Source organism: Struthio camelus, chromosome 8 (genome assembly GCF_040807025.1).
Source record: "Struthio camelus isolate bStrCam1 chromosome 8, bStrCam1.hap1, whole genome shotgun sequence".
Taxonomy (NCBI): Eukaryota; Metazoa; Chordata; class Aves; order Struthioniformes; family Struthionidae; genus Struthio; species Struthio camelus.
The window spans coordinates 26,226,670-26,251,480 of NC_090949.1; the positions used below are offsets into that span (position 1 = coordinate 26,226,670).

The 24,811-nt window shown below is 60.0% G+C and overlaps 2 protein-coding genes across 5 annotated transcripts in view; both read left to right on the top strand.

The window, feature by feature from the left end:
* Positions 1 to 509: 509 nt before the first annotated feature.
* ARTN (artemin) lies at positions 510 to 7,925 on the top strand. 2 transcript variants are annotated; one of them, XM_068952219.1, is made up of 4 exons: positions 510 to 853; positions 6,188 to 6,258; positions 6,389 to 6,578; positions 7,090 to 7,925. In XM_068952219.1, exons 2-4 carry the CDS (start codon positions 6,193 to 6,195, stop codon positions 7,524 to 7,526), a joined length of 693 nt encoding a protein of 230 aa, XP_068808320.1. In that variant the 5' UTR covers positions 510 to 853; positions 6,188 to 6,192; the 3' UTR covers positions 7,527 to 7,925. The 2 variants fall into 2 exon arrangements, with proteins under 2 accessions (XP_068808320.1, XP_068808319.1); XM_068952218.1 differs by lacking the exon at positions 510 to 853 and adding an exon at positions 2,117 to 2,164.
* Positions 7,926 to 8,831: 906 nt separating this feature from the next.
* IPO13 (importin 13) overlaps positions 8,832 to 24,811 on the top strand; it is a 42,758-nt gene continuing 26,778 nt past the window's right edge. The window contains exons 1-2 of one of the 3 annotated variants that reach the window (XM_068952881.1): positions 8,832 to 9,032; positions 19,903 to 20,639. In XM_068952881.1, the coding sequence (XP_068808982.1) occupies positions 8,964 to 9,032; positions 19,903 to 20,639 (806 nt within the window). In that variant the 5' untranslated portion in view covers positions 8,832 to 8,963. Of the gene's footprint in view, positions 9,033 to 18,799; positions 19,143 to 19,902; positions 20,640 to 24,811 lie in introns of those variants that run through there. The other 2 variants (XM_068952880.1, XM_068952882.1) reach the window with 2 other exon arrangements.

The following is a 24,811-nucleotide window of genomic DNA, read 5'->3' on the forward strand; positions in this document are numbered from 1 at the left end:
CTTGGGAAGGGGAGGACCCTGTGCCCTGTCCCCTGTCCCCAGCTCCTTCCCCACCACAGGGACATTCCTGCGCCCTCCACCCTCTATGGCCACCCTCCCGCCATCGCTGCTAATGGCAGTGGGGACAGCTTAGCCAGAGCCACCGGTGTCAGCACATTCCCCGGCAGGTGATGCTGCAGGAGGGCCGCGGGAGCTGTCATCCCCACGCTGAATAATCCGATGAGACGAGGCGAGGCGAGGCAAAGCGAGGCGAGACGGACAGCTCTGCCGGCAGCTCTTGCACCGGCCAGCCCTCCCGGCCACTGGGGCTCGAGCCGCCCTGCGGCAGGGAAGCAGTTAACAGTGCGCGGGGCCCGGGGCAGACCCCACGGGCGTCCCCAGCCCGGCGTGCAGCCGCAGCGCAGCCAGCGAGCGAGCCGCTGGCCCTGCTCCAGAGGGGGAGTTATATAAGCCCAGGGATATTGTGCTGACACGGTTAAGCCTTGCCTGGGCAGATGACACGGCACGCAGCATCCTGGGGCGTGCAGCCCGCCGGGCGGCCTCCGGCCCCCGAAGCAGGCAGGGCCCGGGGGGCCGGCGAGCCATGAGGGCCGGCCCCGGGGGGCTTGCCCGGCCTGGGCTCTGCCCCGGCGGCCGGCTCCGGCCGGGGGAGCACATGTGAAGCGGGACCGAGCGGAGGCGGCCCTGGGATTTGGCACGTTTGCAAGGAGCACTCGAGAGCCCCGGGATGGACGTGGAGGGCCCTAGGCAGTGACGTAAGGACTCGCACGGGCTCGGCTCCACTCGCCAGCCGGCCCCCATGTCCCCGGGGCCTGCGACGGCCCCGGCGGAGGCAGGCAGGGAGACGGCAGAGGTAAGGAGCCCTGCGAGGGGCGGCCAGGCTGGGGTGGACCTGGCCACGGGGCACCCGTGGGCTGTGGCCGCGGGGCGCGGGCGGGCTGGGAGGCAGGGCAGGGAGGCCGGACTCCTCCTCCAGCGAGGCTGGACGTGAACGCAAGGCACATCGGTGGCCCGAGGTGGCTCGGACGCGCTGGGACACTGGCCAGCCCCGCCGCGGCCCAGGCGCTGTAGGGACCGTCCCAGCCCTGCACCCCATCCCCACGGGTCCCACCACCCCACGCAGCATCCCCACGGGGCCCAGCTGCCCCAGTCTGTGCAAGGTGGGGGGGGGTGTCTCTCTCTGTGGGGCTGTGACCCCCTCACCAAGCAGGGGGTCTCTGTAGGGCTGCACCCCCCCTTTCAGGGAGGGCTGAATTCGGCCCCCGGAGCCGGAGCAGAGGGGTGTCCGTGTGACCGTCCTGCCCGGCGTTGTGGTCGGAGTGTTGGAGCAGGGACCCCGCTGTGCCGGGACGGGGCGGCTGTCCGTCGGGGCGCCCGGCCGCGTGCCCGAGCCCCGCAGAGGGGCATCCGTCCGTCGGGGTGCGCGTCCGTCAGGCTGTCCGTCCGCCTGCGCCGGGCAGCGCAGGGTGCGTCTGTCCGCCCGGGGCCGGCCGCAGGCAGCCGGCGGTGCCGGGGCAGGTCCGGTGCCGGTGCGGGTCCCGGCGTCGGTGCTAGCGCTGCGGTGGGTCGGGGCGCGGGTCCGGGTCCCGCCGCAGCTCCCGGGCTGAGCCGGGGTCCGGTGTAGGTCCCGGGGTGCCGGTACCGATGCCGGTCGGGGTGCGGTCCCGGTGCCGGTGGGGTCTCGGTGCCGGTGCCGTCCTGGTCCCGAGGCGGGTCCGGTGCCGGGGCGAGTGGGGTCGGGTCTCGGGGCCGGGGCCGGGGCGGGCCAGGGTGGGGTCCCGGTGCCGGTGCTGGTGCCGGTGCCCGCCCCGCCGGTCAGGTGACGGCGGCTGGAATTTGACACCGGCGGCGGCGGGAGCGGGATGGAGCCGCCGCTGCCCCGCACTGCGCGCCCGCCGGCACGGGCACGGGCACGGGCAGCCGGCACCGCACCCCGAGGCGCACCGGCACCGGCACGGGGACCCGGCACCGCACCCCGCCCCGCACCCGCCGCCCCGCCGGGACCGGGGCCGGGACCGAGAGCCGGTGCCGGCGGGGCAGCTGCGGCCCCCGCCCGCGCCCCGCCCCGGCGCGGCGGCGGCGGCGGCGGGCGGCGGGGGCCGGCGGGGAGCGGAGGCGATGCGGGGCGGCGGCGGCCCGGGGGACGGTCCCGGCCGCGGGCACGGTGAGTGCGGGCCGCGCCGGGGCGGCGGGCGGCAGCGCCCGCCCCAGCCTGCCGGCAGCGCCGGGGCCTCCGCGGCGGCTCATCGCGCCCCGGGGGGCTGCGGGGCAGCGGCGGGGGGCTCCGGCCCCGTTGCCGGCGAGCCGGGGTAGGAGGCGGGTTTGGCTGCCGGCAGCCCCAGAGGGGGCCCACGCGGGCGGGCCGGGGAGCAAGGCGCCTGGTGTGGGTGCCCGGGCGGGCAGAGGGGCAGGGGTCTCACCGCCTCTTCCTTTGGCTCTCTCCTCACCCTGGTGCTGCCCCGCTGCCCTTCTGCGGGCTCGTCACCACGACTCTTCCCCGGGCCCCCGGGCTGGGCTGTGAGCGAGGCTGGCCCCCGTCTGTAGGTGGTGGCTGCCGAGGTACCCAGCTCCCGGCTGCTCCAAGGCCACCGGGACAGGGACGGTGCGAGCCCCGGGACCAGGGAGCCAGGGCTGGCACAGCCCTGTCCCCTCCGGATCAGCCGAGCTTTGCTTTCTCCTGGCTGGAGCCGAGTTTGGTCTTGGCGTATGCGTCCCACGTGTCTGACCTGCCCCCCGGCTTTGCGCGGTTGGTGCCAGCTCCTCATCACACACGGGGTTGATTTGTAGGCTCCCTCAGTCCTCCTGCAATGAGCAATGGGGTGGGATGCCAGGCCTCCGCTGGCTCTCTGGCTCTGCCGCTCTGCAAGTGTCCACAGGTGTCTGAGGGGAGGTCTCGCAGCCCTCCTTGCTCGCCCAGGGCAGGGCGCGAGGCCAGGCAAGACCCTCGGCAGCATCTCCTCGCCTGGCCGCAGCAAACAGCCGGGGTGCCTTGCAGCCACAGCATTATTACCTCTTCAAAAGTGGCTGCTCTGGCCACCGAGACGCTCAGCCAGAGGCTGGGGCGCCCACCCTGCCTGGCACCGCTGGCCCCACACGCTCTGCCCCGTCAGCGCTTCGAGAGTGGCTCACACCTTTCCTCTGGTGGCCTGGTAACCCCAGGGTGAGGGGTCCCCCCCCGGCAGCTTTCGAAGCGGCTTGCGTGCAGGTCGTCGTAGGGCTGCCTGGCTGCCAGCGTCCCTCCTGCCCCACGGCAAGGTTTCTCCCCACCGCGGTGCTGCTCAGCCTCTTGGCAGGAGGTGCACCAGCAGCAGGGGGTCAAGGTGGCCTGAGTGAGGCCAGGCCCTCGGATGGACCAGGCCTGACCCGGATGCAGGAAAGGGCTGCTGTGTGTGTTCATGGCATGCGCAGGTTATGTCAGCCGCAGCGGGGGGCAGAGGCCGTCCCCGCTGGGCTAGATCCCCATCCGGGAGCTGGGGGGCTGCCATGGGGGATGGAGGTGCCAGCCGGCCGTGGGGGGACCCAGGAGCTTGGCCTCGTGCTGCCTGGAGTCCGGCTCGACCCGGGGCAGCTCCCAGGCCAGGGCTGAGCAGGGCTGCTGCCTGCGCTCCCCACCGAGGTGCCAAGCGGGGCGCAGGCAGTGCCAGCGTGGGGCTGAGGTCGTGCCTCGCTCGGGAGCTCAGCCCTGGGGAGGTCATACGCATCTCTGGAGACGTTTACGGGTCACATCTCTGTGGCGCTAAATTTGGGTCCTGCTGGGACTCTCCAGAAAGGGGGAGCAGTAAAGTGGGCCGAGATGGCTGGGGGTGAAGGGCTGGGGTGAGGGCAGAGAGGGGCTGGTGGGGCCGTGTTGCCCGCTTGGGGCTGGGACCAGTTTTCCTTCTGCCTCCCTGGGATTTGCAAGGCCCTGGAGCAGCGCGAGCACAACCCGGGGCCGTGCTGCCGCCGGATGGGAAAAGCCTGAATTGCATCTCGGCTCTGTACGTCCAGCTGGACAGTCCGGCTGCAGGCAGGGGGCCGGGGCCTCCGCGGGCAGAGGGGCCAGGGGCCCCGCGTGGCTCTGCTTGGGGGCGGCTGCGGCGGGAGGCTGGGGCAGGAGGCTGCCATGGGGGCAGCGGCGGGCACCCAAAAGAGCGAGGAAGCCGCACGCCTCCCTGCCGTCGCCCCTCGGGCTCGGCCACCCCTGCCCGCCCCGCGGCCACAGTGCCCATCTCCCGTGGCTCCTGGGCAGGCGGTCCTGGCGGCGCGGTAGCACGTGAGCAGGCAGAGGGTGCCCCTCTGGTTGGGGGTGGGGGGTCAGCAAACTGCCCCGGCTCTCCCCACCACGCTCAGCCGGAGCCCTGCTTCCCGCGGCAGAGACGCCCCGCGCTCCGAGGAGCCTCGCCACGCCGGCGCCAGGTGTGTCGGGCGGCCCCGAGGAGCCCGGCACCCCGGTCCCCACGCGCTGCCGTGCACAAGCCCCTGCATCCATGAGGCACCCGAGGACGTGCCCTGCCCAGCACCGTGCCGAGGAGGGGGGGTTGTCCCCGGGGACGTGGCTCGGTGCTTCGCGGGCCAGGCGCTCCTTCGTCCCGGCGGACCTCGGAGACGCCGCAGCAGCCCGTTTCGCCCTCCCCGGCAAGGGAGGTCCCTGCTGCCGGGGGCGCCGAGGATGCCCCCGGCGCCGGGGGCTGCTGGGCGGTGGCCGGAGGGGCTGCCAGGCCAGCCGTGCCGTGCCGCGCGGCCCATGGGCTCCGCTCCCAGAGCCGGTGTGTCACTGCCTGGCCGCTGGCCCGCCTGGAGGAAGGGCCCCCCGTCCCGCCGGGCCGCCCGGGGGCCGTGGCAGGGCCGCGGCCATGCGAGCGGGGCCAGGCAGGCCGGCGGGCTGGGGAGGCCCCAGCTCCTCCCAGCGGGGCTCGGGGACCCTCGCCTGGCTCCTCCGGGGGTGCAGGCCTGGGAAAACCATGACCTGGTGGCAGCGGCTGGCGCGGGGCCACCGACCGCCACGGGAGCGACGTGCTTGGCCAGGCTGCGGCCGGCCGGCAGGGCTGGGGTTTGCCAGTGCCAGCCCTGCCAGCACCGGGGCTGCATCCTGCCCAGTGCACAGCACCCATCTCGGCCCCTTGCTGCAGCACGGCCGGTGCAGGGCAGCACCGGATGCCCATCTTTGCTGGGATGCAGGAGGGACTGGGGGGCCTGGTTTCATCTTCTCATCCCAGTGGTGCCCCAGGCATTTCCCCTCGCTCTTCGGCCTTGGGCACACTGCTCTGCACGTCCCGTCCCAGCTCGCTCTGCCGCAGGAGCGCGTGGGATGCGCCAGGGTAAAGCTGAGGTGGGGACGGGGGGAACTCCTCGCTGCAGGATGCCATCGAGCTCTGAGCTGGACAGGGCCAGTCCCGTCCTGCAAGATGGACACGGCAGACAGGCCACAGGGGGTTCAAACCCCACTGGGAGCCACCCGGGGGACTCTGACTTGTCCTGCCACCCCATGTGGTGCACATGATTTTGAGGTACAGGGGCCTCCCGGCACCCTGGGCAAGCTGGGGAAGGGGGTGCAACATGTGGGGGCAAACAGGGAGCTGCCCCTGCACCCCCTGGGGGACATCACCCCCCCCGCCCGGGTCCGTGCACGTTGCTCCCCTGGGATGGTGCATGGCCAGGAGCAAATCCCCCCACACGTGGTGTGGGGCAGAGGTGTCGGGACAAATGACCCCAGAGAGCCCAGCGTGGCGCCCAGCGCCTCGCCGTGTCCTCGTGCCCGTCTGCGGGCTGCTCCAGGGCCGCGCGTCCCAGCGCCGTGCGGGCAGCGGGCTGGGGAGCGAGCGTGGGGCCGGGGGGCGGCTGCACCCAGGGACCCTGCGCTAATGGTTTTGGAGTTTCCAAGGTCAGGCTCCCACCGCCAGCAAGAAAAACATTCCCAGGGAAAGGCCATGGGAAAGGGGCCCCCCCGCCGCGCTCCCAGCCCCAGCCCGCTGCCTCGCGGCACAGCCTGGCATCCCGGGCCGCTCGCGCGAGGAGGTGGCTGCGTCCCCCTCCTCGTGAGGAGCGGTGCTGGGCGAAGGCCGGGCCGCCCCGGCGGCCAGCATCGCCGGGGAGGGGTGCGCGGGGCAGCGAGGGTGCCGGGGCCCCGGAGGGAAGGGGTGCCCTCGGCCGCGGGGTGCCCGTGCCGCCCCGCGCGGCGGTGTGCTGACCCGTGCCGTTGTGATTGCAGCCAGCATGGAGCAGCGAGCCGGGCCACCGGAGCCCAGACCTGCAGGACCTGCCGCGCACCCACGGCCCAAGGTGAGGCCAGGTCCGGCTGGCCGGGACCCCGCCGAGGCGCAGCGCACCCGCGTCCCTGTCGCCAGCCGGTGGGGCAGCCGGGGGGGCACCCCGGCCGGAGCTCACCCCGTTGCACTGTGCTGTGTTGCAGGAGGGGACGCGCTGGGGGGTCCTGGCCATCCTCTCGCTGCTGGCCGGGCTGGCCACGGGCGCCCTGCAGACCCGGCACCGCAACGAGACCCTGGAGGCGGCCCCCACGCACCCGGGCACGGCCACCGCCAGCCCCGGAGCGGAGGACGGCGTGGAGATACCGCTCGCCGCTGCCTGGAGCCAGCTGCATGGTGGGTGCTGGGGCAGGGGCGCCACCGGGGCCACGGCGAGGGCCCCCAGCCATGGTGTCCCCGAGCGCTGGGCTCTGGTGGGATGGGAGCCGTCCTGGGGAACCCCACGCTGTGCCCAGAGGGCCAAGGTGCCCCGGGGGGAGGCCGAAATGCCGGGGCCTCGCCGGGGCTGGGAGCCCCACGCTGCACACCGGGGATGATGGCAGGGCCCTAAGGACGAGGAGGGGCTTGGCCGCTGCCACCCCACGGTCCCCCCGGCTTGTGCCACGGCCAGCGGTCAGGATGGGGTGATGGATCACCACGGGGAACAGGCGATGCTGTCGGCGGGCTGGGCGGGAGCCAGGGCTGGCCCGGGCCGGGATCCAGGGCCGCGAGGAGCCAGCTGGCGCCGGCCCAGCCCCGCGCATGCTCCCTCCAGCGCCTCCTCCCACCTGGGGCTCCCCGCGGGTACCGGGGCTGGTGGGCGCCGGGAGAGCGGGGATGCGGACCTGACGGTGCCCTCCGCACGCAGGGGACAACGTGACGACGGGGGGCCCGGGCGAGGCGGAGCTGGCCGACGACCTGCTGCTGCGGGCCGAGCGCTCGCCGCCGGGCGCCGGCAAAGCCAAGAAGGGGGCGCGGAAATCCTCGCGGGGCGCCCGCGGGCGCAACTGCCACATCCGCAACCTGATGGTGAAGGTGCGCGACCTGGGCCTGGGCTTCAACTCGGACGAGATCGTGCTCTTCAAGTACTGCAGCGGGTCGTGCCACCGGGCGCGCAGCAACTACGACCTGACGCTGGGCAGCCTGCTGCGGCAGCAGCTCATCGCCCCGGGGCCCCAGGAGCGCGTCCTCAGCCACCCCTGCTGCCGGCCCACCCGCTACGAGGCCGTGTCCTTCATGGACGTGCAGAACACGTGGCAGACCGTGGAGAAGCTCTCGGCGGCCGAGTGCAGCTGCATCGGCTGAGGAGGAGGGGGGCCGCCGGCTCGGCCCCGGCTCGACGCACGGCGGCAGCCCCCGGGGCTCGCGGCACGGAGCGGTGCCGGCCCGCGGGCTCGGAGGAAGGCGGAAGGGCTCAAGCCGGAGGCGGGTGGCCTCGGGTTTAACGTGGCCGCGAGGGACCGAGGAGAGCCGTGACGGGCGGCCAAGCCCCTTCCTGCTCAGCCTCAGCGCCCAGAGCCGTGGCCGGGCACCCCGCAGAGCTCGCCCCCCCCCCCCAGGGTGCGGGGTGCTGAAGCTGCCTGCACCCACCCTGGGGCGGAGGGGGTCGGAGCGTCCCTGCTGCTGGCGGGGGTCTGGCCTTGCGGACGGGGGGAGGCCCGGCCCTGCGAGGACTGGTGCTCCCGCACCCCGGCTGCCGGGGGAGCTGGGGGGGGGGGGGGCAAGTGTCGCCCAGGCCTCGTTGGGGCAGAAAGAGGGCAAAAACCTCGTCCCTTTGGACCCCAGCCCGGGGCTGGCAGGGGGCTGGAGCTGCCCTGCCGGGGAGGGGGGGTGCCCCCGGCGGCAGCATGGGGGGGTGGCAGGGCACGGGGACGCACGGGGCGTCCCTGCCCCGAGCTGGGTGCCCCCTGCTCAGCTCCGGGGGGGGGGGCAGCAGGGTCCCCTCGCTGCCCCCATGGTGCTGCGGCACTGAACTATTTATTACTCTAAATTATTTATTTATTGTTCTCGAGCGGCAGCTCCTATTTATGACTTTGGGCCCACCGGGGGGCCGGGGGGGCAGGGGCCGGGTGTAATTTAACCCCAGTGCTGATGTGAAGCCCTGGGGCTGCGGCCAGCAGCGCCCCGTCCCCGGCCATCGGTGCCCCCATGCCCCCAGCCCCCCTCCCCCTTTTCTATTATTTGTAAAATTGGGGATAAACTCTATTTTTGTACAGTCGCCTTTTCCTGTAGCAATAAAGCGATGGGCTGCGTGTCCAACCTCGCCTCTGCGCCCGTCCCGGGGGGTGCTGGTTTGGGGGGGGGGGGCAGCCGTGCTGAGCGGGGCTCCGCGCCCAGCCCGGCGCCCAGCGCGGCCCAGTGGGGCCTGCGGCCGAGCGAGGCGCTTGTTACCCGGCGGCGCCCGGCCCCGGCCGAGCCGGCAGGGGGCGCACGGCGCGGCGCGGCGCTTCGCGGCGGGACTACAACTCCCGGCGTGCAGCGCGGCGCGAGGCCCCCGCGGGCTGCCCGGCGGCGCCTGCCGGGCCGCGAAGAGGTGGAGGGGGGGGGGCGGGCCGGTGGCGCGGGGCTGCTGCGTGTGGTGGTGGCGGCGGGCGGTCCCAGGCGGGGCGGGGCGGCGCGGAGCCGAGCTGAGCCGGTGCCGCCGCCCCCGTCCGGGCGGGGAGGCGGGTCCCGCCGCGATGCGGCTGCCCGCGCGCCGCCGCTGTCGCGCGCCCGCCGCCTCCTAGCGCCGCCGCCGCAGCCATGGAGCGGAGGGCGGAGGCGCCGCCGCCGCCGCAGGGCCTCGACTTCACCGTGGAGAACGTGGAGAAGGTGAGCGCGAGCCGGCCCCGACGGCGCTGTGGGCCCGGGCGCGCCGGGCCCCGCCGAGCTCCGCGCCGCACCGCGCCGGGCCGGGCCGCGGCCGGGCTGGGCAGCGCCGGGCCGGCCGCCGGGCTCACAGCGACGCGGCTCGGTGCCCTGCTTTCCCGGGCACGGGCAGCCGGCGTTTTGGCCCGGCCGGTTAACGGGTGAGGCAGCAAGCTGCGTGTGTGACGTCAGAAAGCTTCAGTTTTGGGGTGTAAGGCAGCGGCCGCGGTTAAAAGGCAGCTGCGGCAGCTGCCGGGCCGAGGTTTCGCGGGGCGTGCTGGGGGGTTTCTCGCCCGGGTGCGCTGGGCCTGGCTGCGGGCGCAGGTGCCGGTGGGGCGCGACGCCCTGGTGCTCCGCGACGCCCTGGTGCAGTGCCCTGGTGCTCTGCGTGCCCTCTCCTGCAGCCAGCGGTAGCAAGGAGCAGGGCATGGGTGCATATGCACCTGTGCGAGCCTGGAGAGCGCAGCAGGGCTTGGTTCTGGGAGACGGACCTGACCAGCTCCGTGTCCGGAGACGGACCAACGGAAGGAAAATGATGTGGCAGAAACGGGAGCAGAAGGGAGGAGCTGTATGTCCAACAAGCATCCTTGGGTCACTGTGGTGAAGAAGCCAGGTAGGGAGCACGGACAGGTCTAGCTGTGGTTGCTGGGCAGGCACCCGGCTTGTCTCTGGGTGAAGCCTGGTGTCATCAATGTACCCCATTAGGTGGGGAAGGGATGACAACTGCATTCTCACTGTTATTGCTGTGAAAAGCTTTCAGAGGGCAGCTGGCCAGATAATGTCTTTCCAAACCTATGTTCAGTCAGCCCCATGGCTCCTGCTAGTGCTCAAGGTCTTCCTAAACAGCTGCAGAGCAGAAGGAGCATTGTCGTGGTTGCTGAAATCTGGGAAAACTGGGGCCGGCCGGTGTTGTGTCCCTGCTGCTTGGAAGAACTCTGAGCAGCCTCTGAAATTCATCCCAGAGATCGAGCAGGGCAGCAAAGTGAGTGCCTGAGGAGGCAGAGAAGTAAAAAACTTGCCTTGGGTGATCCTGGAGATGATATGGACAGGACAGCTGAGGGTGCATCTGTGAAGGGCAAACAGCAAGAGAGCACTTTTTCCTTCAACACATATTATCAGACATCCATTCAGAGACTGACAACGTGTAGATCCAGTAGTTAAGTCCCTAGACAGCTAGTGGGAATCCCAGCGTCCTCGTTTTTCCTAGATAAGAATAGATCAAGTTTCTTGCCAAAGCAATGCCCACGGGCTTGCCGGTGGGCACATCACTGGTTTCACACGTGTCCCTATGCCTAGGAGCTTGTCCTGCTTGTTAGGAGATGTCCACGATCAGAAACGTGAGATTTGTAACTGGACGCTGATTTCCTGTGTGGTCCAAGGTGAGAGAGCCAACCTCTCTCTCTGTCTTAGGTGTCTGCCAATAAAATGGAGACAAAGTGGCAGTGAGGATTAACTAACAGCTGCAAAATGCTATGTAAATGCTAAGTTCTGCAGCTTAATCTGCATATATTCAGGGCTACTGGATAATTTTGCCTCTGATTTTCTTTCTGTTGGGCAAACACAAACTGCTCTTTTGTTTGTGCCAACAATGAGGCAAATGTTGGCTTTAGAAAGGTTGGTGGTACCCAGGGTGGGGGTTAGCCTGGCATTCCCTGGGTGAGGTGGGGCTGTGCAGAAATAGAGCTCTCCGTTCTGCTCTGGATTTAGTCTCCATGATGTCTGGGAGGAGGCAAATATGCCCTCTAGGATGCTTTACCTCCCCTCCCCCAGCCTGTCTGAGCTCTTCCAGTCGGAGGCTTTGCTATCTCGGTTGACGTACTTGCAAGATGCAGCTGTGGGTTGTGGGGGGGGGGGGGGGCTCCGAACTGCTGGCTGGCTGGGGGGACAGTGCTGATGGAGGGGGACTGGGGATGGCAGCACTGCACGGAAATTTAAAGGGCACAGCGGCAACAAATCGAATCACTACCTAGGTCGGGCTTCAGTAAGGAAGAAACGTGGGGTGGAATCAGGAAAAGCTCTGCGGTTTGAAGTGTCTCAAGAGTCCTCCTAAGCTTTTCCAAAGAAGGGTGGTGGGCTATTTCTGATGCAAATCAAACAAAAAATTGGATCCTGCTGGAGGCTGTACTCGTGGGAGGGCTTGTGGGTAGAGCCACCTTGTCAGAGTTGATACTGACAAATAAATGATGCTTCTACTGGCCTAGGTTTTTCTGCTTGTCAAATGTTGTGCCTGGCTCTGTTAATGATATTGAATACTGATTAAAGCCAGGGTCCAATTCCACTCTGAATTAGTTAGTGTAAACGCTGGGGTTGGAAACGGAGTGCAGAGCTGGTCCTTCCCAAGTCAGAGGGTCAACCGCAGTGGAAGTCATCCTGTGCTGGAATGTGTGTGGCAGTTATAACCAGGGAAACCTCTGTTCAGACAGTGCCTGTCACTAGGACCCTTCTGATGGCTTTAAAGGAGAGGATTCAGCTCGCTGGGAAGATTCTTCCATACCCTTATTGGGTTTTTTTATGCCAACGGATTACGCAGAGGCTGTGGGGTGTCTTGTTTTGCAGGGCTCCGTGTGCTTTTGTAGCTGGAAAGGATCACTGCCGTGTTTATCCAGCATGACATGCGCCAGAAAGAGCTGGCTGGTTATAGCTGTAGGAGCCTAACAGTTGTAGGCTAGTGGGGGGCAGGAGGGAATGGATGCTGTAGGCTGGGCCAGCTCTGCCCTTTGCCGGCCAGCCAGGGCTGCTGACTTCATTTTGATGGCAGCCAGGCAGGCTGTCCTCTGTTCCCAAGGAGGTGCCTGGTGCTGCACTTCAGGTGCATGGCAGAGCTCTTAGAGAGCAATTTTCAAGTGGTTCCTGTATTTTTACTCTGTTTTTTCCATATGGAGCTCTGCCTTGACATACGGAAGGAGCTGGGCCCCTCCGTGGCTGAGCTGTTCTGGTAAGGTTACTGTGTCAGGATCTTCCAGTCCCAGCTTAGGGCTCTTGGACTGCTCTTTTTTTAATTATTCCAAGTCAGACCTAAATGCTGCATTGGTGTAAATGCAGCTAGAATAAGCTGGTATGACCATGCTGTGCTGAGCTGCTGGGCACCGAGAAGCTCTGGGCTGGCACTCCTTCCTCATGCACCTGCTGCTGAGCAAGGCTGTGCCTTTGCAGTTGGAAGAATCTGAGGCGAGAAAAGGCAGAATAAAGCAAGGGCTTCGGGCTTTGAGGACAGTCTGCCTCCCCATGCATAAATGGTACAATCTGCTTGTTGGACTCTGCTTGCTCTTCCTTGGCCAGGAGTTATCCCCTACTTGACTGACAGTCTGGTGATGGGGCTCTGTTACCCTGGGGAGGTGAAACTCCTGCTGCAGTATGAACTATGCTCAGTTCAAGATGGATTGCGAACATTCAGCCTCTGCTACCTATACGTGGTTTAAAGGAGCAGTGGGAGCTGCATTGCAGGACTTCTGCCTTGCGTTTTGATCTCCCTTGGGTCAAAGTTGGTAACACTGCAGCTAGATGGGAGGAACAGGAGGAGAGGAACGCAGACCCTATTTACCTGCTCTCAATGCAGTTGAATGTACACTTAATCTGCCCCAACAATATCCCCCCTTTTGAAATAAGAAAGAAGCCGGGGACTTTCTTGGGTGAATTTCCCAAGTGCGCTGTTTTATTTTTTTGTTATTTTTTTCTGATTCCTTCCAGGCCTTTCCTTCCTTGGCTTCTCATCCTCTGGGGTGTTGGTAATACTTACTGACGTCTTCTCCCTCACACATTAGCGGTCTGGCATCTCTGGGCCTTCCAGATTGCTGTGTGCCTCTCTGGAGATGCCTGGTGAATGCATAAAACCTCTCGAGCAGGATGGGTAGGCGGGGTGTCATGGAGCTGACATCCGGAGCCTCTTCTGTGCCTAGAGAGGGTTGGCTTTGATCACTGCTCGTCTGAAATGCTGGGCTAGGTGATGTGGTAGCTGCAGGGGCTGACTTCCACCCAGGAGAAAGGAGAAGAGACACACAAGCGCATCTGGCTTCCTCAGAAAAATATTACTGCCTGTCTTCTGAAACCTGATAGGGACAATTATGCATACCCCAGGATGGGGGCATAGCATTCCCCTCTGGTGTACTGCTGAGAGTGGCTCGTCCAGTTGTTCCTTAGTAGCAGCCCATTTATGTGTGATGTGACTGCAGTGCTTGTGATGATGAGATAGGGACCTTGGGAAGGGGATATGCTTGCATCATTGAAGGAAGCATTGAGTCATTTTATTTACCATTTAACCACTTACTTCACCACAGGGGGTAGATTGCACCCAGAACCAACCTTTGCTGAACTCCTTGCTCTTTCCTGTGTCATGATTGGAATCTGTCAGCGTGTCATCGTTGCCAAGATTCACCTTCACTCTCTAAGGGTCTTAGCGAGGTCCTCTCGTCAGCTCTGACTTGTTACATAGTGGGAATCTGTGGGCTGGGACCCTAGGAGCCAACAGGAATTCCTGTCTCAAAGCACTTGTGAATTTGTTCACCAAAGTGACAAGAAGAAACAGATATGGCAGGTAGGGATGTTGGGGTCATCCTTGCAACCCTCTACCGGTTCTTCGCCCTGGCTCTGCACTGCCAGGCTTCCTTTCCAGTTCTGCTCACACTTTGCTTGTGCAGGCCCCAAGCCCCCTTGCCACCACTGCTCAGTACGGTTGACAGTCGCCCCATAGGTGCTTTCTCCCTTCTTCCCCAAAAGCAAGCCAAGCCCAGTGCTGCACCAAGAGAGTCCGTGTCTCTTACAGCCTGTGTCTCTGCTAAGGACCACGCTGTCTGTTTTCTGCAAATAAGTTTTTACAGTGAAACAGCTGGATTTTGTGGATACCCTAACATGAGTTGTACACACAGGAGTGGTGGTGAGGCCACAAGAGATGTCTGGGCTGCATCACCTTCCATCTGGCAATTGAGGTGGGGCTGGCTGTTAGCAAGCCTGTAAGCAAGGAGTCAATGTGGACAAGCTAGAGTTGAAGTTAGGACTTAAGTGGCTGCACATCTGATTAGGAGAGGAAAGAGCCTGTTCTTTGTGAGTGCTGAAGGGTGCAGGTGCCTGTGAGCAGAAGCAGCATGCCTGGCAACACACAAGGCTTTATTTTGCATTCATTTGTTATCCTTAGTGCTTCAGCAGCCTGTTGCCTTTCTGGGGCTGCTTTGTGCTCTGCCTTACTGCCATTTTAGAGAGAGTATCGCTGGTTCACCGGGGGGGGGGGGGGGTAGGACTTAAGTTCCCTTTGCTTAGTAGAGCCATGGTAATGGCTGCACTGTTACGGGCCTAGAGCACTGGCTGTGTGAGTGTGCATTCAGCTAGAAAGGACATGGAGAGTGCAGTAGGAGAGAAAAGCCAGTGGTTCTTGCTGGAAGAAGGCTGGTGGCTGCCGCTGCCCCCTGAGGAAAGAAGTTGTTGCCACAGCTGCCTCTGGCACGCCATGATGGCGGGTGCTGGGCAAGTAGCCTGCACCCGATGTTGACAGAAGAAGAGTGTATTTTGCAGTTTGGTATCTTCCCTGACTGGCTGCAAATGTTGTAGCTGTACCTGTCTCTGTTTGCTCAAGCAGATCAGCCCTTGGAGATGTAACTTCTCTCTGTGGAGCCTCTGAGAAACAGCAGGCAACACACTTTGGGTAAGTGGGATTGGAGCTGCACGTTTGAGGGTCGTCTTGTCACCCCTGACGCAGCACTGGTACAACATCTCTCAGCTGGGCACCAGTCTCTGGTGAGCTGGCAGACCCTATTTTAATTTATTTACTTAGTGCAGTCAGGGAGAGAAATTGATGTTTTTGTGCTCTCTGCAAAAGCTCCAAGGGTGAGGACTCCAGAGATGCTGAGCTTGTAGCAGCGGCCGCAGTTCCTTTGCTCTGTTGATATCAGAGTACTGTCTAAGATCAGTTGTCCTTGCTTGACAGTGGCTTTCCTTGGACTGTTCCCCCTCCCACCCTTCAAAACCACCAGAGTAGGAACTCTGACCTATGTCTATTGGACAAGTTCCCCTGGTACAAGATAGCTTAAGTTCTGGCTGATTCCACACAAGTAACTAGAGCCTGACTGAGGCTTTGACCGCAGCTTTTTGGAGCAAGGAAGACCCACGGTAATAAGCTTGGGTTATTTTCAGCCAAGCACAGATGTTGGAGAAAGCTCATCCCGTGGCCAAAGGGCATAGCTGACAGCAGGGCTGTTTACTGGGTCTCATGTTACAGGTCTAATTGTGGAGGAGGCAGGTCTGGTGTCGGCCACACTTTTAAATCAGAATGCACAAAGTCCTCCTGTTATCTGTCGCTCCCCAATTTCATGCCTTCTGCTTCTTCCGCCTCCCATTGGGCTAAGGAATGCCCCTCATAATCTGTTATGGGCCTGAAAGTGCATGCCAGCATCGTGATGTCTGGAGTGAAAGTCAAACAGCAGCAGGTGCCAATACCTGCCTCTGGAAGGATTTTGCCTTTCCTGCTAGGGGCATGCTTGGATATGTTCAGGTAGCCTTCTGCAGAGCGTGGTGCTGTGCAGCTCTGTGTCCTGCCCTCTAGGTTAGGGAGAGAACCTAGTCCTCTCTGAAGGGTTTCATCTGCTGCTTTGAGGGGGACTAAGATGGTCTGAATTTGAATATTGATACCTATCCTCGATGGCCCACTAGAAAGCTTTCCAGTGGGCACGTTGTGTAGAGCAACAGAGCAGGTACGGATGCAGCGCTCTTGTCAGCAGGCCCCAGCGCAATGCTGCCTTATGTCCTCTGACTGACCTATGTTGTGCGTGTCCATACAAGAACAGCTGTACTCGATCAGGCCAGGAGCCACCTAACCCAGGATCCTGTCCCTTCCCTAGGGAAGAGAGGAAGTGAGCAGGCCAGCAGTGATATTTTTCCAGGATACTCTTCTGACTTCCAATAGTTTGCTGTATGGGGGCTTCCTGGGCTGGGGCCACAGTACCTGTGTTCTATAGCTAGCGGTGGATTTTTCTTATTGCTTCTTGAAACAATCTGTTAAAACGTCAAGATCTCTTTTCTGAGAGATAAGAGGTAGTTCAGAGGCCTTTGTTGTTGCTTTGCCTGTGAATCACTGAAGTTTATCTGTACTGAATATCAGTGAAATGCTTCTTTCTTTTCATAGTTTTAATGATCTGAGTAGTGTGATTTAGTCAGTGGACTTTGTCGTCTTGCTGTTCACCTTCTCTTCCAGAGCATTATAGACATGCTGAACAGCAGATGCTCTAGCACAAAACCCTGTGGGCTTCCGCTGGAAAACTTCCCTGAACTCTCTTCTGTGAGGAGGTGAGGCTCTCCAGGTGGTGTTGCTGGGTGATTAATGCCTCTCAGGAGACTTTGCTGTTAAATTTGGACGCAGGGGGCAGTGCAGAAAGACTGTAAAAGGTGCCTGGTGAGGCACTCAAATGGTATTAGTGGGCAAGCTGTCTGTGTAGTTGTAATGCTGACCCTGTGCACCTGGCCTGGGCAGGGTGTCTTGCTACCTCATTATTCTCTATTTTTCCATCACAGTAGTAGTGACTTACCTCCAGCCTGACCATTGCAAGGAGCTCCTACCATAGCGTTCCTGCTCTGTTGTCATCGTTACAATGCGGCAGCCAGTTTTTTGCTTAGATTGCGCCAAGGTCTCTGCTGCGTAGCGTATGTGCAACATTTTAGTGGTACGAGCCCCAGCCTTGCACCTGGCTCTGTCTGATCAGTCACTCCTCTCCCTTTAGTCCGTGGAGCCCATGGAAGCCCTGGGGCCTGCTTGCTTGGAGGCAGTGTTACGATCAGGCCTTAACCAGCCCTAGGCACTGCTAGCAACTCTAGTCAGCCGGGAGGAAGAGCTTGCAGCTGCAATTACTTCCCAGTGGGCAGTCCCTGTATGCCAGCGCTCTCACTGCTGCCCTGCTATGTTCAACGTCACCTGTAATATTGTGTAAGACTTGCCGCGTGCTTGTCGCTCCAGAGGCATGATTTGTTGTACACGGAGTATGTGCAGTGCTTTCCGTACACAATCCCCTGCCATGCGATTATGCAACAGCATCCCCAAAAACTAATGCAGGTGAGGCACAGTAGGGAGCTTGTAAATTGGAAATAAAGTGCTAAAGGCCAAATCTGTCACCCCCACTTAGAATGTTATATGCTTTTCAAACCTTTTACTGAATTGGAGGTTAGGGCTCATGAGGCATATATACAGGTTGTACCTTATAATATATGGTGCCTAAGGGTTTCTTTCCCCACAGCTTTTGAAGTATTAGCAGGACAAATATTCAAAATAGAAGAAATAAATTAATTAGGGAATGCATGGGAGTATAAGTAGAGAAGCTGGGAGGAGGTGGGGAGAGATCCTAGGCTGGAGAGCAGGGCAGGAGGAATGCTCCAGTCCCTGCATTTTGCCTGTTGTCTCAGTGCCCAGAGAGCAAGAAAGGAAAAGAGTGGGCTGTCACAGTCTCTATAAATCTGAAATGAGATTGCTTTTGGAAAGAAAATAGGAAGCAAGCTCTGACAAGAGCAAATAAGAGAGGCTTAAGACAGTAAGAGGAAAAGGTAGTTCGGAGCTCCTGCTTGAGCCCTGCTGCAGGATGACTCAGTCTTCGGCAAAAGAGCAGGACACTTGCTTACTTGCGGAGTAAGGGGGAGTCCCATATTCCTGGCCTCAAAGGTGGTTGAGCTTTTAGCCCATCTTCAGCTATCACTCAGTAGTGAAGTAAGTTGATTCTTTCATGAGGCAGAGAGGGGCAGTGCTTACCTCTCCCCCAACAATTTAGTGATGCTCCAGGCAAAAGTCCTAAATAACTGACAACAGAGCTAAGGTTTCAGATAGCTATTGATAATGCTTGGGCTTACCTTGGTGATTTCTGTCGTGGGACAGATTCTCTCTCCCTGTGTCCTCCTCATCCAGGGTTAGCGTTTTTTGTCTCAGCATATCTCTTCTCTTAGTGGAACAGATATATAACCGTGCAGACTGTGCCGGCTGGCTGTGTCTCCTAATACATCTTTCATAACCTCTTTCTTTTTCAGAAATGTGGCCTATATCCTCGTTTCCCCTCTGCCCCAGCACTGTTTAAGTCTTAAAAAGAGACATTTCAGATGATGTCTCTGGCAAAGTTTTCTCTGTAATATGTCTGCCATTTTGTCATGCTCTTTGGTCTTGAGCTAGGAAGCAGCATGAGGTAGAGGCACTTGCTTAGGAAGCTTGTTCTTGTGCCCTAGGCTGCCAGCTTTGCATGCTTAAAAATAGGGTTTAAATCCTCTCCTAGGTACAAGAATCACACAAGAATTTCACAGAGCTTTCAAGGCAGGAGGAGGAGGATATTTGAGACCTGGAGTCAGGACAGGGCCACAAAAAGATCCTTCACCCCAGCTGGAACCTTCTTCTGGTTTGATAGCGAGGTTCGATGGATGCAGGATAGCCTGACAAGTGCCATTGCCTTTTCCTGGAATGTGAAGTCGGTGATTTGAAATGAAATGTGCTATGCAAAGGAGAAAAACTCGCTGCTTGATGATGGGATTCAGGCAAAGTGTAGTTACTTTCCTGCTTCATGTATTAGGGCATCATTGGTTACCAAACTGCATGCATGTGAGATTCTTCCCCAGTGGTATATGGTGATAATACTACGTTGCCTCTGTAAGACCTGTTCCTCAGTCTCTGCTTTGCCTGCTTTTGGATGCAGTGTACCAGGCCGGATAGGACTGGATAGGACTGTTCTGTGCTGTGGTGGCATTTGGGGGCTGAGGGAGAATTTTTTTTCTGTCCTTTGCAGACCTATGTAAAGGATTGCAGTTCTGTCATGAGCCGTGTACCGCACTCCTTCACCCCCTCATCTGTTCATGCTGCAGTCTGCTTTGTCCACTTTTGCTAGCAGTGAGTTTTCTGTCATTGCATCCAGTCCACAGGCACGCTTCCTGCAGCTGGAGGAGTGTGCCTCCAGCCTGATGCATGGGGTATCTTGCACCCAATCAGGATAAGTACTTTATTAGTGTTGACCGTAAGAGCTGTATGACATTCCTCTGCAAATAAAACCTAGGAGCTTATGTAATGCCTTTCATGTGGATCTCCAGGCTCTGCAAAGCAGTAACGAGATCTCTCAAAGCCTGTTTGAGCAGGTAAGTGATGTTCTCATTTTCCATATGGGGAAAGTGAACGAAGAATCCCAGACGGTACTGGGAGTTAGTGGCAGAGGCAGGATTAAATGTGCACTCTCCCAGCTCCCTGACACAGTTGTAATTGGGCGGGTTTGGAACTACTTCAAAGGGACTCTGTGGAGAGATTAATCCCTGAGCTTAGTGACTGTGGTCTGTAAAACCTGACAGACAGAAATATCTGCAGTGGCTCTTAAAACTCCTTAAACTCTCAGATATAAGCTTTCTGCTGTGCATATGGAGAATCCATCTGCAGTTTTCTGAAAGTCAGAACCAGTGAAAGGCAGGAATTGGAGTATGCTACTGTCCCTTGTGCACCTGGGACCTTACAGTGCTCAGTGCTGTGGAGAGGGGTGTTGTGCAAACTCCCTTGTGACAATGAATCAGAAAAGAGACTGTCAGGTTCGATCTGAATGAAGGAGAGGATGGGAGATGAGTAAGGAAAAGAATATTCCAGAGTGCTGGTTTTGAAGAGGAGGAGGAGAAAAATAGTTGGCAGGTTCTTTCCTGCTGCCAGATCTCTCACTGCATTGAGAGTCTAATGAGGGAGACCATCTAAATCAGGCTGTTCCGGTGCAAGGCAGGGAAATGGGTTGGTTTCAGAGGACACTGGCTGATGTGAGCTGAGCTCTGGACTCTGCCCCTGGTGCCAGTTAACGTTGCTCTGTTGGGATAGGACACAGCTATGTTCTTTGGTTCTAAGATGCTCCTCTGTCTCTTTCAGGCTCTCCATCAGCTTTATTACGACCCAAACATCGAGAACAAGAACTTGGCTCAGAAATGGCTGATGCAGGCCCAGGTCTCACCACAGGCATGGCACTTCAGCTGGCTTCTTCTCAATATGGACAAGGTGCCTGAGATCCAGTACTTTGGTGCCAGCGCTCTCCACATTAAAATCTCCCGCTACTGGAATGACATCCCAGCGGATCAGTATGAAAGCCTCAAGTCTCAACTCTTCACCCAGATCACCCGCTTCGCCAGTGGCTCCAAGATTGTGCTCACCAGGCTGTGTGTGGCGCTGGCCTCGCTGGCACTTAGCATGATGCCAGAGGCTTGGCCCTGTGCTGTCGCAGACATGGTGCGCATGTTCCAGGCAGAGGACTCCAATGTGGACGGGCGGGCACGGTGTCTGGCACTTCTGGAACTGCTGACTGTGCTGCCAGAGGAGTTCCAGACCAGCCGCCTGCCACAGTACCGCAAAGGCCAGGTGCGCAGCGTCCTGGCACAGGAGTGTGGCTCTGTCTTCCCTTTGCTGGAACAGCTGCTGCAGCAGCAGGACTCCCCGGGCTTCATCAAGCAGAAGGTGTTGAAGTGCTTCTCTAGCTGGGTGCAGCTGGAGATCCCACTGATGGACTGCGAGAACCTGATTCAGGCAGCTTTCACCTCTCTGCAGGACCCAGAGCTCTTTGACACAGCAGTGGAAGCTGTTGTCAATGCCATTTCCCAGCCAGATGCCCAAAGGTAAGGGCAACCTCTCCCACACCTACCTTACTGCTGGCAGGTGCTCCTGGACACCTACTGAGGAATGGGGGTGGAAAGGGAAAAACTTTGGGCTTTTTTTCTAGCTACCATTGGGCCCTGGCAATGATGATGGTAGGGTTTGGAAGCAGGAGATGTGAAAAGCAGCTGGAGTCTTCCAGGCTTAAGTAGTTGGTCCTGGAGGCTTGGCACTGTGGTTGGCTTGCAGACAGTTTTGCTTTGTGTGTTACTGTTCCTGCCCGTCTTGCTAGAAGGCTTTCCCAGAGAGTGCCCTACTTGGGCTGGGCTGGAGTGCAGATGTTGCTAACAATTTGGCTAACCCTCCCTGTGGAATGGAGCACATGGTCTTGAGCACTATGTTCTGGGCTGGTCTCCATCTCTGCAGCAGCTTCCTGCCTCTTGACCCACTCCTTGTGTTGGGTGGTGCTTTTGAGTGGCAATGCCTGGGAGGTCTCAGCTCTGCCTTGTGGCAGTAAGGTGGCAGCCACAGCCCATCTCTACCCTCCTCCTCTCAAGCAGACAAGGCTATGCCCTTCTGGCTTGCATGTCAGACACTGCAGCGCCTGACTGGGGAGCAGCTGCCTGGGATCAGGCCAGGGAGAGCTCAGAGACCCCCTGCTGCCTTATGCCTCTGGTCCAGCCAAGGAGCTTATTGGATGCAAAGATAACCAAAGCAGACCTGTCTGTCTTCTCCCTCCCCCACCTCTAACAGCTCAGTCCAGCTGAGCGCTCGTCTTTTTTTGTTCTTGGCTGCGACCGCCCTGGGAAAACTGAGCTGCAAGCCAAGACTGAGGAAGGCCCTGCCTGGGCTGCGCTGCAGGGCCCCAACCCCTTTTGCTTCGCAGTGTTGGTTGAGTTGCTGTCAGCTCTTGGGACCGATGCCCGCAAAAGCGAAAGTACATTTGCTTCGTAGTTCCCTTGGTCACATCTCTTCCTAGTTGCTTAGCAACCTTCCCCCTTTCCTGCTTAAGAGGACGGTTTAATTGAAGGCTGGGCTGAACTAGTGCTGCTGTGCATCAAGCAGGCTCTGACCCCTCTGCGAACGAGCTGATGCTGCTGGTGCTGAGATTTTAAGCACTGGTCCTTCTCCTGGTTTCAGGGCAGAGGCAGCCAGTACAGTCCCTGACTCAAAGGTAGCATGGGGCTGCCCTCTTCAGAGATGACGGTGTTGCTTCTGGAGACTACAGGTCCAGACTGCAGGACCAGACTACTGGTCCTTTGCCAGTGTGCAAAGGAACCCATCAGAATTGTAACGCAGCGTTGTGTGTCGGGACACGTTATCTCATTTGCTGGCATTCAGAAGACAACCACAAGCCGCTTTGCTTCGTAACAGACAAAGGCTTTGGGCCAGCCCAAACCCTTGTAACAGGACTAGTATGGAAAACTAGGCCATTTGAGAAGGTGGCGTGCAGTTCTGAAATCTTTGACTCTTTGCCTTCCATCCCTTTTGTTTCCCGTGAGTCTTAGAAGTCCTTAGGATGTGATTTGCCCCTGTGTGAAGAAGCCTGGCCTTTTAGTGCTGTTCTTGAGTTGTATTAAAAGCTTGAGCTTTCTGTTGGGCTTTCAAAGTGGATTTTAGTGAGAAGAGTCAGACTAACTCTGACTGCTTGGCTGAGACAAGGGAGTTTCCTCTCTGCTCCTGTGCTACTGCTGCTGTGGAGTGTCTGGTCGCGTTCAGTCCTGCCACACTGGCCAGTTCCTTACAGCATCAGCCCCACCAGGGCTTGCTTTCAGTCCTTCACCCTGGCAAGATTATTGACCCATGGCAGAGCACCTTCATGTTTGCCCGCATGTGCGCAGTGCCCAGGAGGAAGCGAGCAGCCGGCCTGAAAGGCTCGTCAGTGTGTGTCACCCCGAAGCAGCCCTGATCCTGGAGGCGCCCAGACAGCGAGGTCATTGTCAGCAGAGCTGCTCTGCCAGGCGGCGTGTGGTGCAGCCGCCCCGGGTGCCGCATTGTTGGGACTGTCAGCTGCTTGAGAGAAGGGCTGTCTTGAGCAGGATTTTGATCAGTGCTGAGATTCTGGGTGTCTTCAAAAGTAGGGTGCTGAGGGAGTCGGTTCTGTGGTGATACCCCGAAATAGGGGGCACAAGTGCCCTGCTGCAACACCTTGCTTTCCTATCCAGCTCCTGCTCACAAATACCTGGATGGGCAGTTAGTTTTCTGTGCTTCCAAAGGGGTCGTGACGTGCCTGTGTGACGGATGAGGGTGATAGTAGGGGATGCATCCCAAGCAGAGAGGACACTAAACAGAGAACTGGGTAGAAATGGAACTAAACTGCACTCCCTTCTCTCTGCTGTGCCTGACTATCGTGCATGGGGTGTGCAAGCTCTGGGGTTCCTCCCACAGCTCTGATTGCTCCTTTTTGATACTGGGCTTGGGAGCCGCTGCTCACACCCTTTTTCTGTTGCCCAGAGATACCTTTTCTTGGGCAGCAGGTCTGTGGATGCCCCATGTGCCACCTTCTCTGTGGGGGCTGGAGCCATTTCCCTGTTTGTCTCAGCTGCTGCTGCCCTGGTCCTCCCACAGCCTAGCTTTTTATCCTGCTGCTGCCATTGCGTCTGAGTACTCCTGAGGCTGCAGCAGCTGGATTCGTACCTGCCTGCCCACGGCTGTACAGCAGTATCCCCCGCAGTCCCGAGGGTCAGCTTTAGGGGAGCACAGACAGCCCAGCGAGGGGATTGCTGCCCTTTGTGGGGCTGCCATTTTTTTCCTTGAAATAATGTAGCAGTCTGTTTCTGTCCCTGTGTGTGATTTGCAGGGCTTTGCTTACTCCCGTCTTGGTATGGTCCCTACTGACCTTGCCTCTGGTGTTGTGAGCCAAAGGGAGTCAGAGTGCCAGCAGAAGATGGGGTTTGGGCACACGCGGGCCGTGCCTCAGTATCCTGGCTCCAGCCAGCGTTTCATTAGCTCTTGAAATGCCCTGGCCTCCTCCAGCGCTTGGGCTGGCAGCCATCAGGCTTACAGGGAGACCTGTTAGCATGCAGGCCGCTGTTTCCCCCAACCTTTGTGGGCTCTCTCTTCCCTTTTGTTTCTTGTATCCTCCTTCCCTGGTCCCTCCTCCTGCTGCCTCCTTCCCCTAGTGGCAGTCCCACCCCTCTGGCTTTGTTGCTCAGCCGCAGTGGATCCAGCTCTCCCCAAAGCCCCCAGGGAGGTTCCTGACCCTTCTGTCTCTTTTCTTGACAGTCTCAGAGGTTCCTGCTGCTTTTCAGCTACTCTCTTCCTCCATGGTCTCATGCCTTTGTTCCCGCAGGGGCCTGCCTCTGTGCTGCTTGAGTGTGCTCCCTGCTGCCCTTAGCTGCAGGCTCAGGGTATCCTCAGTGTTTCTCTCCTGACCTGGCCCTCTCCAGATCATGGAGAGCTTTGTAGAGTGTTGCTCAGTGACAGGATTTGTCTCTGGTCCAGCCAGACAAATCTCTCTCTCTCCTTGATTCCCTCAGGTTGCTGTGGTTTTCACAGGCCTTGTGCCTTTGCTTTTCACCCCTCCCAGCCAGCCTCATTAATATTTCTGCAGAGTTAATCCTGCAGGTGTATTTTTAATTTCAGCCAAAGGCCCAGTGGTGAGCTGCGTAAAAAGACTCTGTAAGAGGACTATCCCTTCATTTGACCTGCTGGGATCAGGGCAGAGAGGTTGCATCTCTACGGGTGCAATGTCTGCCCATCTTTCAACCATGTCAGCTGGGCTGAGGGGGCAGCAACAGTAGGCGTGAGCCTTGGATATCTAGCCTCATCTCCAAAGAGCAGGGCTAAGTTGGCCTAACACTGAGCATCCTTTGCTTCCTGGCCTGACGCTGAGCATCCTTTGCTTCTGCCCCTGAGGGACAACTTGTGAGTCATCTTCCCAGGAGAGCAGTGGCTGGAAAGGGGACACCCTGTTGCAAGGTTTTTCTCCTGCTACAGCTCCTCACCTACCAGCAGTCATCCAAGGCAGGGATGAGCAGCTTGGAGCCACCCATGTCCAAGTGGAGTAGGGCAGGGGGACCTCTTGGGCAAAGACATCAGATGCAGAGTAGGGCTGCTGCTCTGAAGCACATCCTTGGTCCTGCCTGGCCAAAGGAGCTGTTCAGTCAGATCCTTGCTTGGCCAGCATGCCAGCTCGCTGTCAGGGGGTTTGGAGGTAGCAGGCAGAGGCTCACCTACAGCAGCCTTGTTTGAG

Excerpts from the sequence above, each read along its gene's own strand:
- ARTN (XM_068952218.1), top strand. The coding sequence starts at position 2,119 with ATGCGGGGCGGCGGCGGCCCGGGGGACGGTCCCGGCCGCGGGCACG. Across the intron at positions 2,165-6,187 it reads CGGTCCCGGCCGCGGGCACG|CCAGCATGGAGCAGCGAGCC; the intron begins GTGAGTGCGGGC and ends TTGTGATTGCAG. Across the intron at positions 6,579-7,089 it reads TGCCTGGAGCCAGCTGCATG|GGGACAACGTGACGACGGGG; the intron begins GTGGGTGCTGGG and ends CTCCGCACGCAG.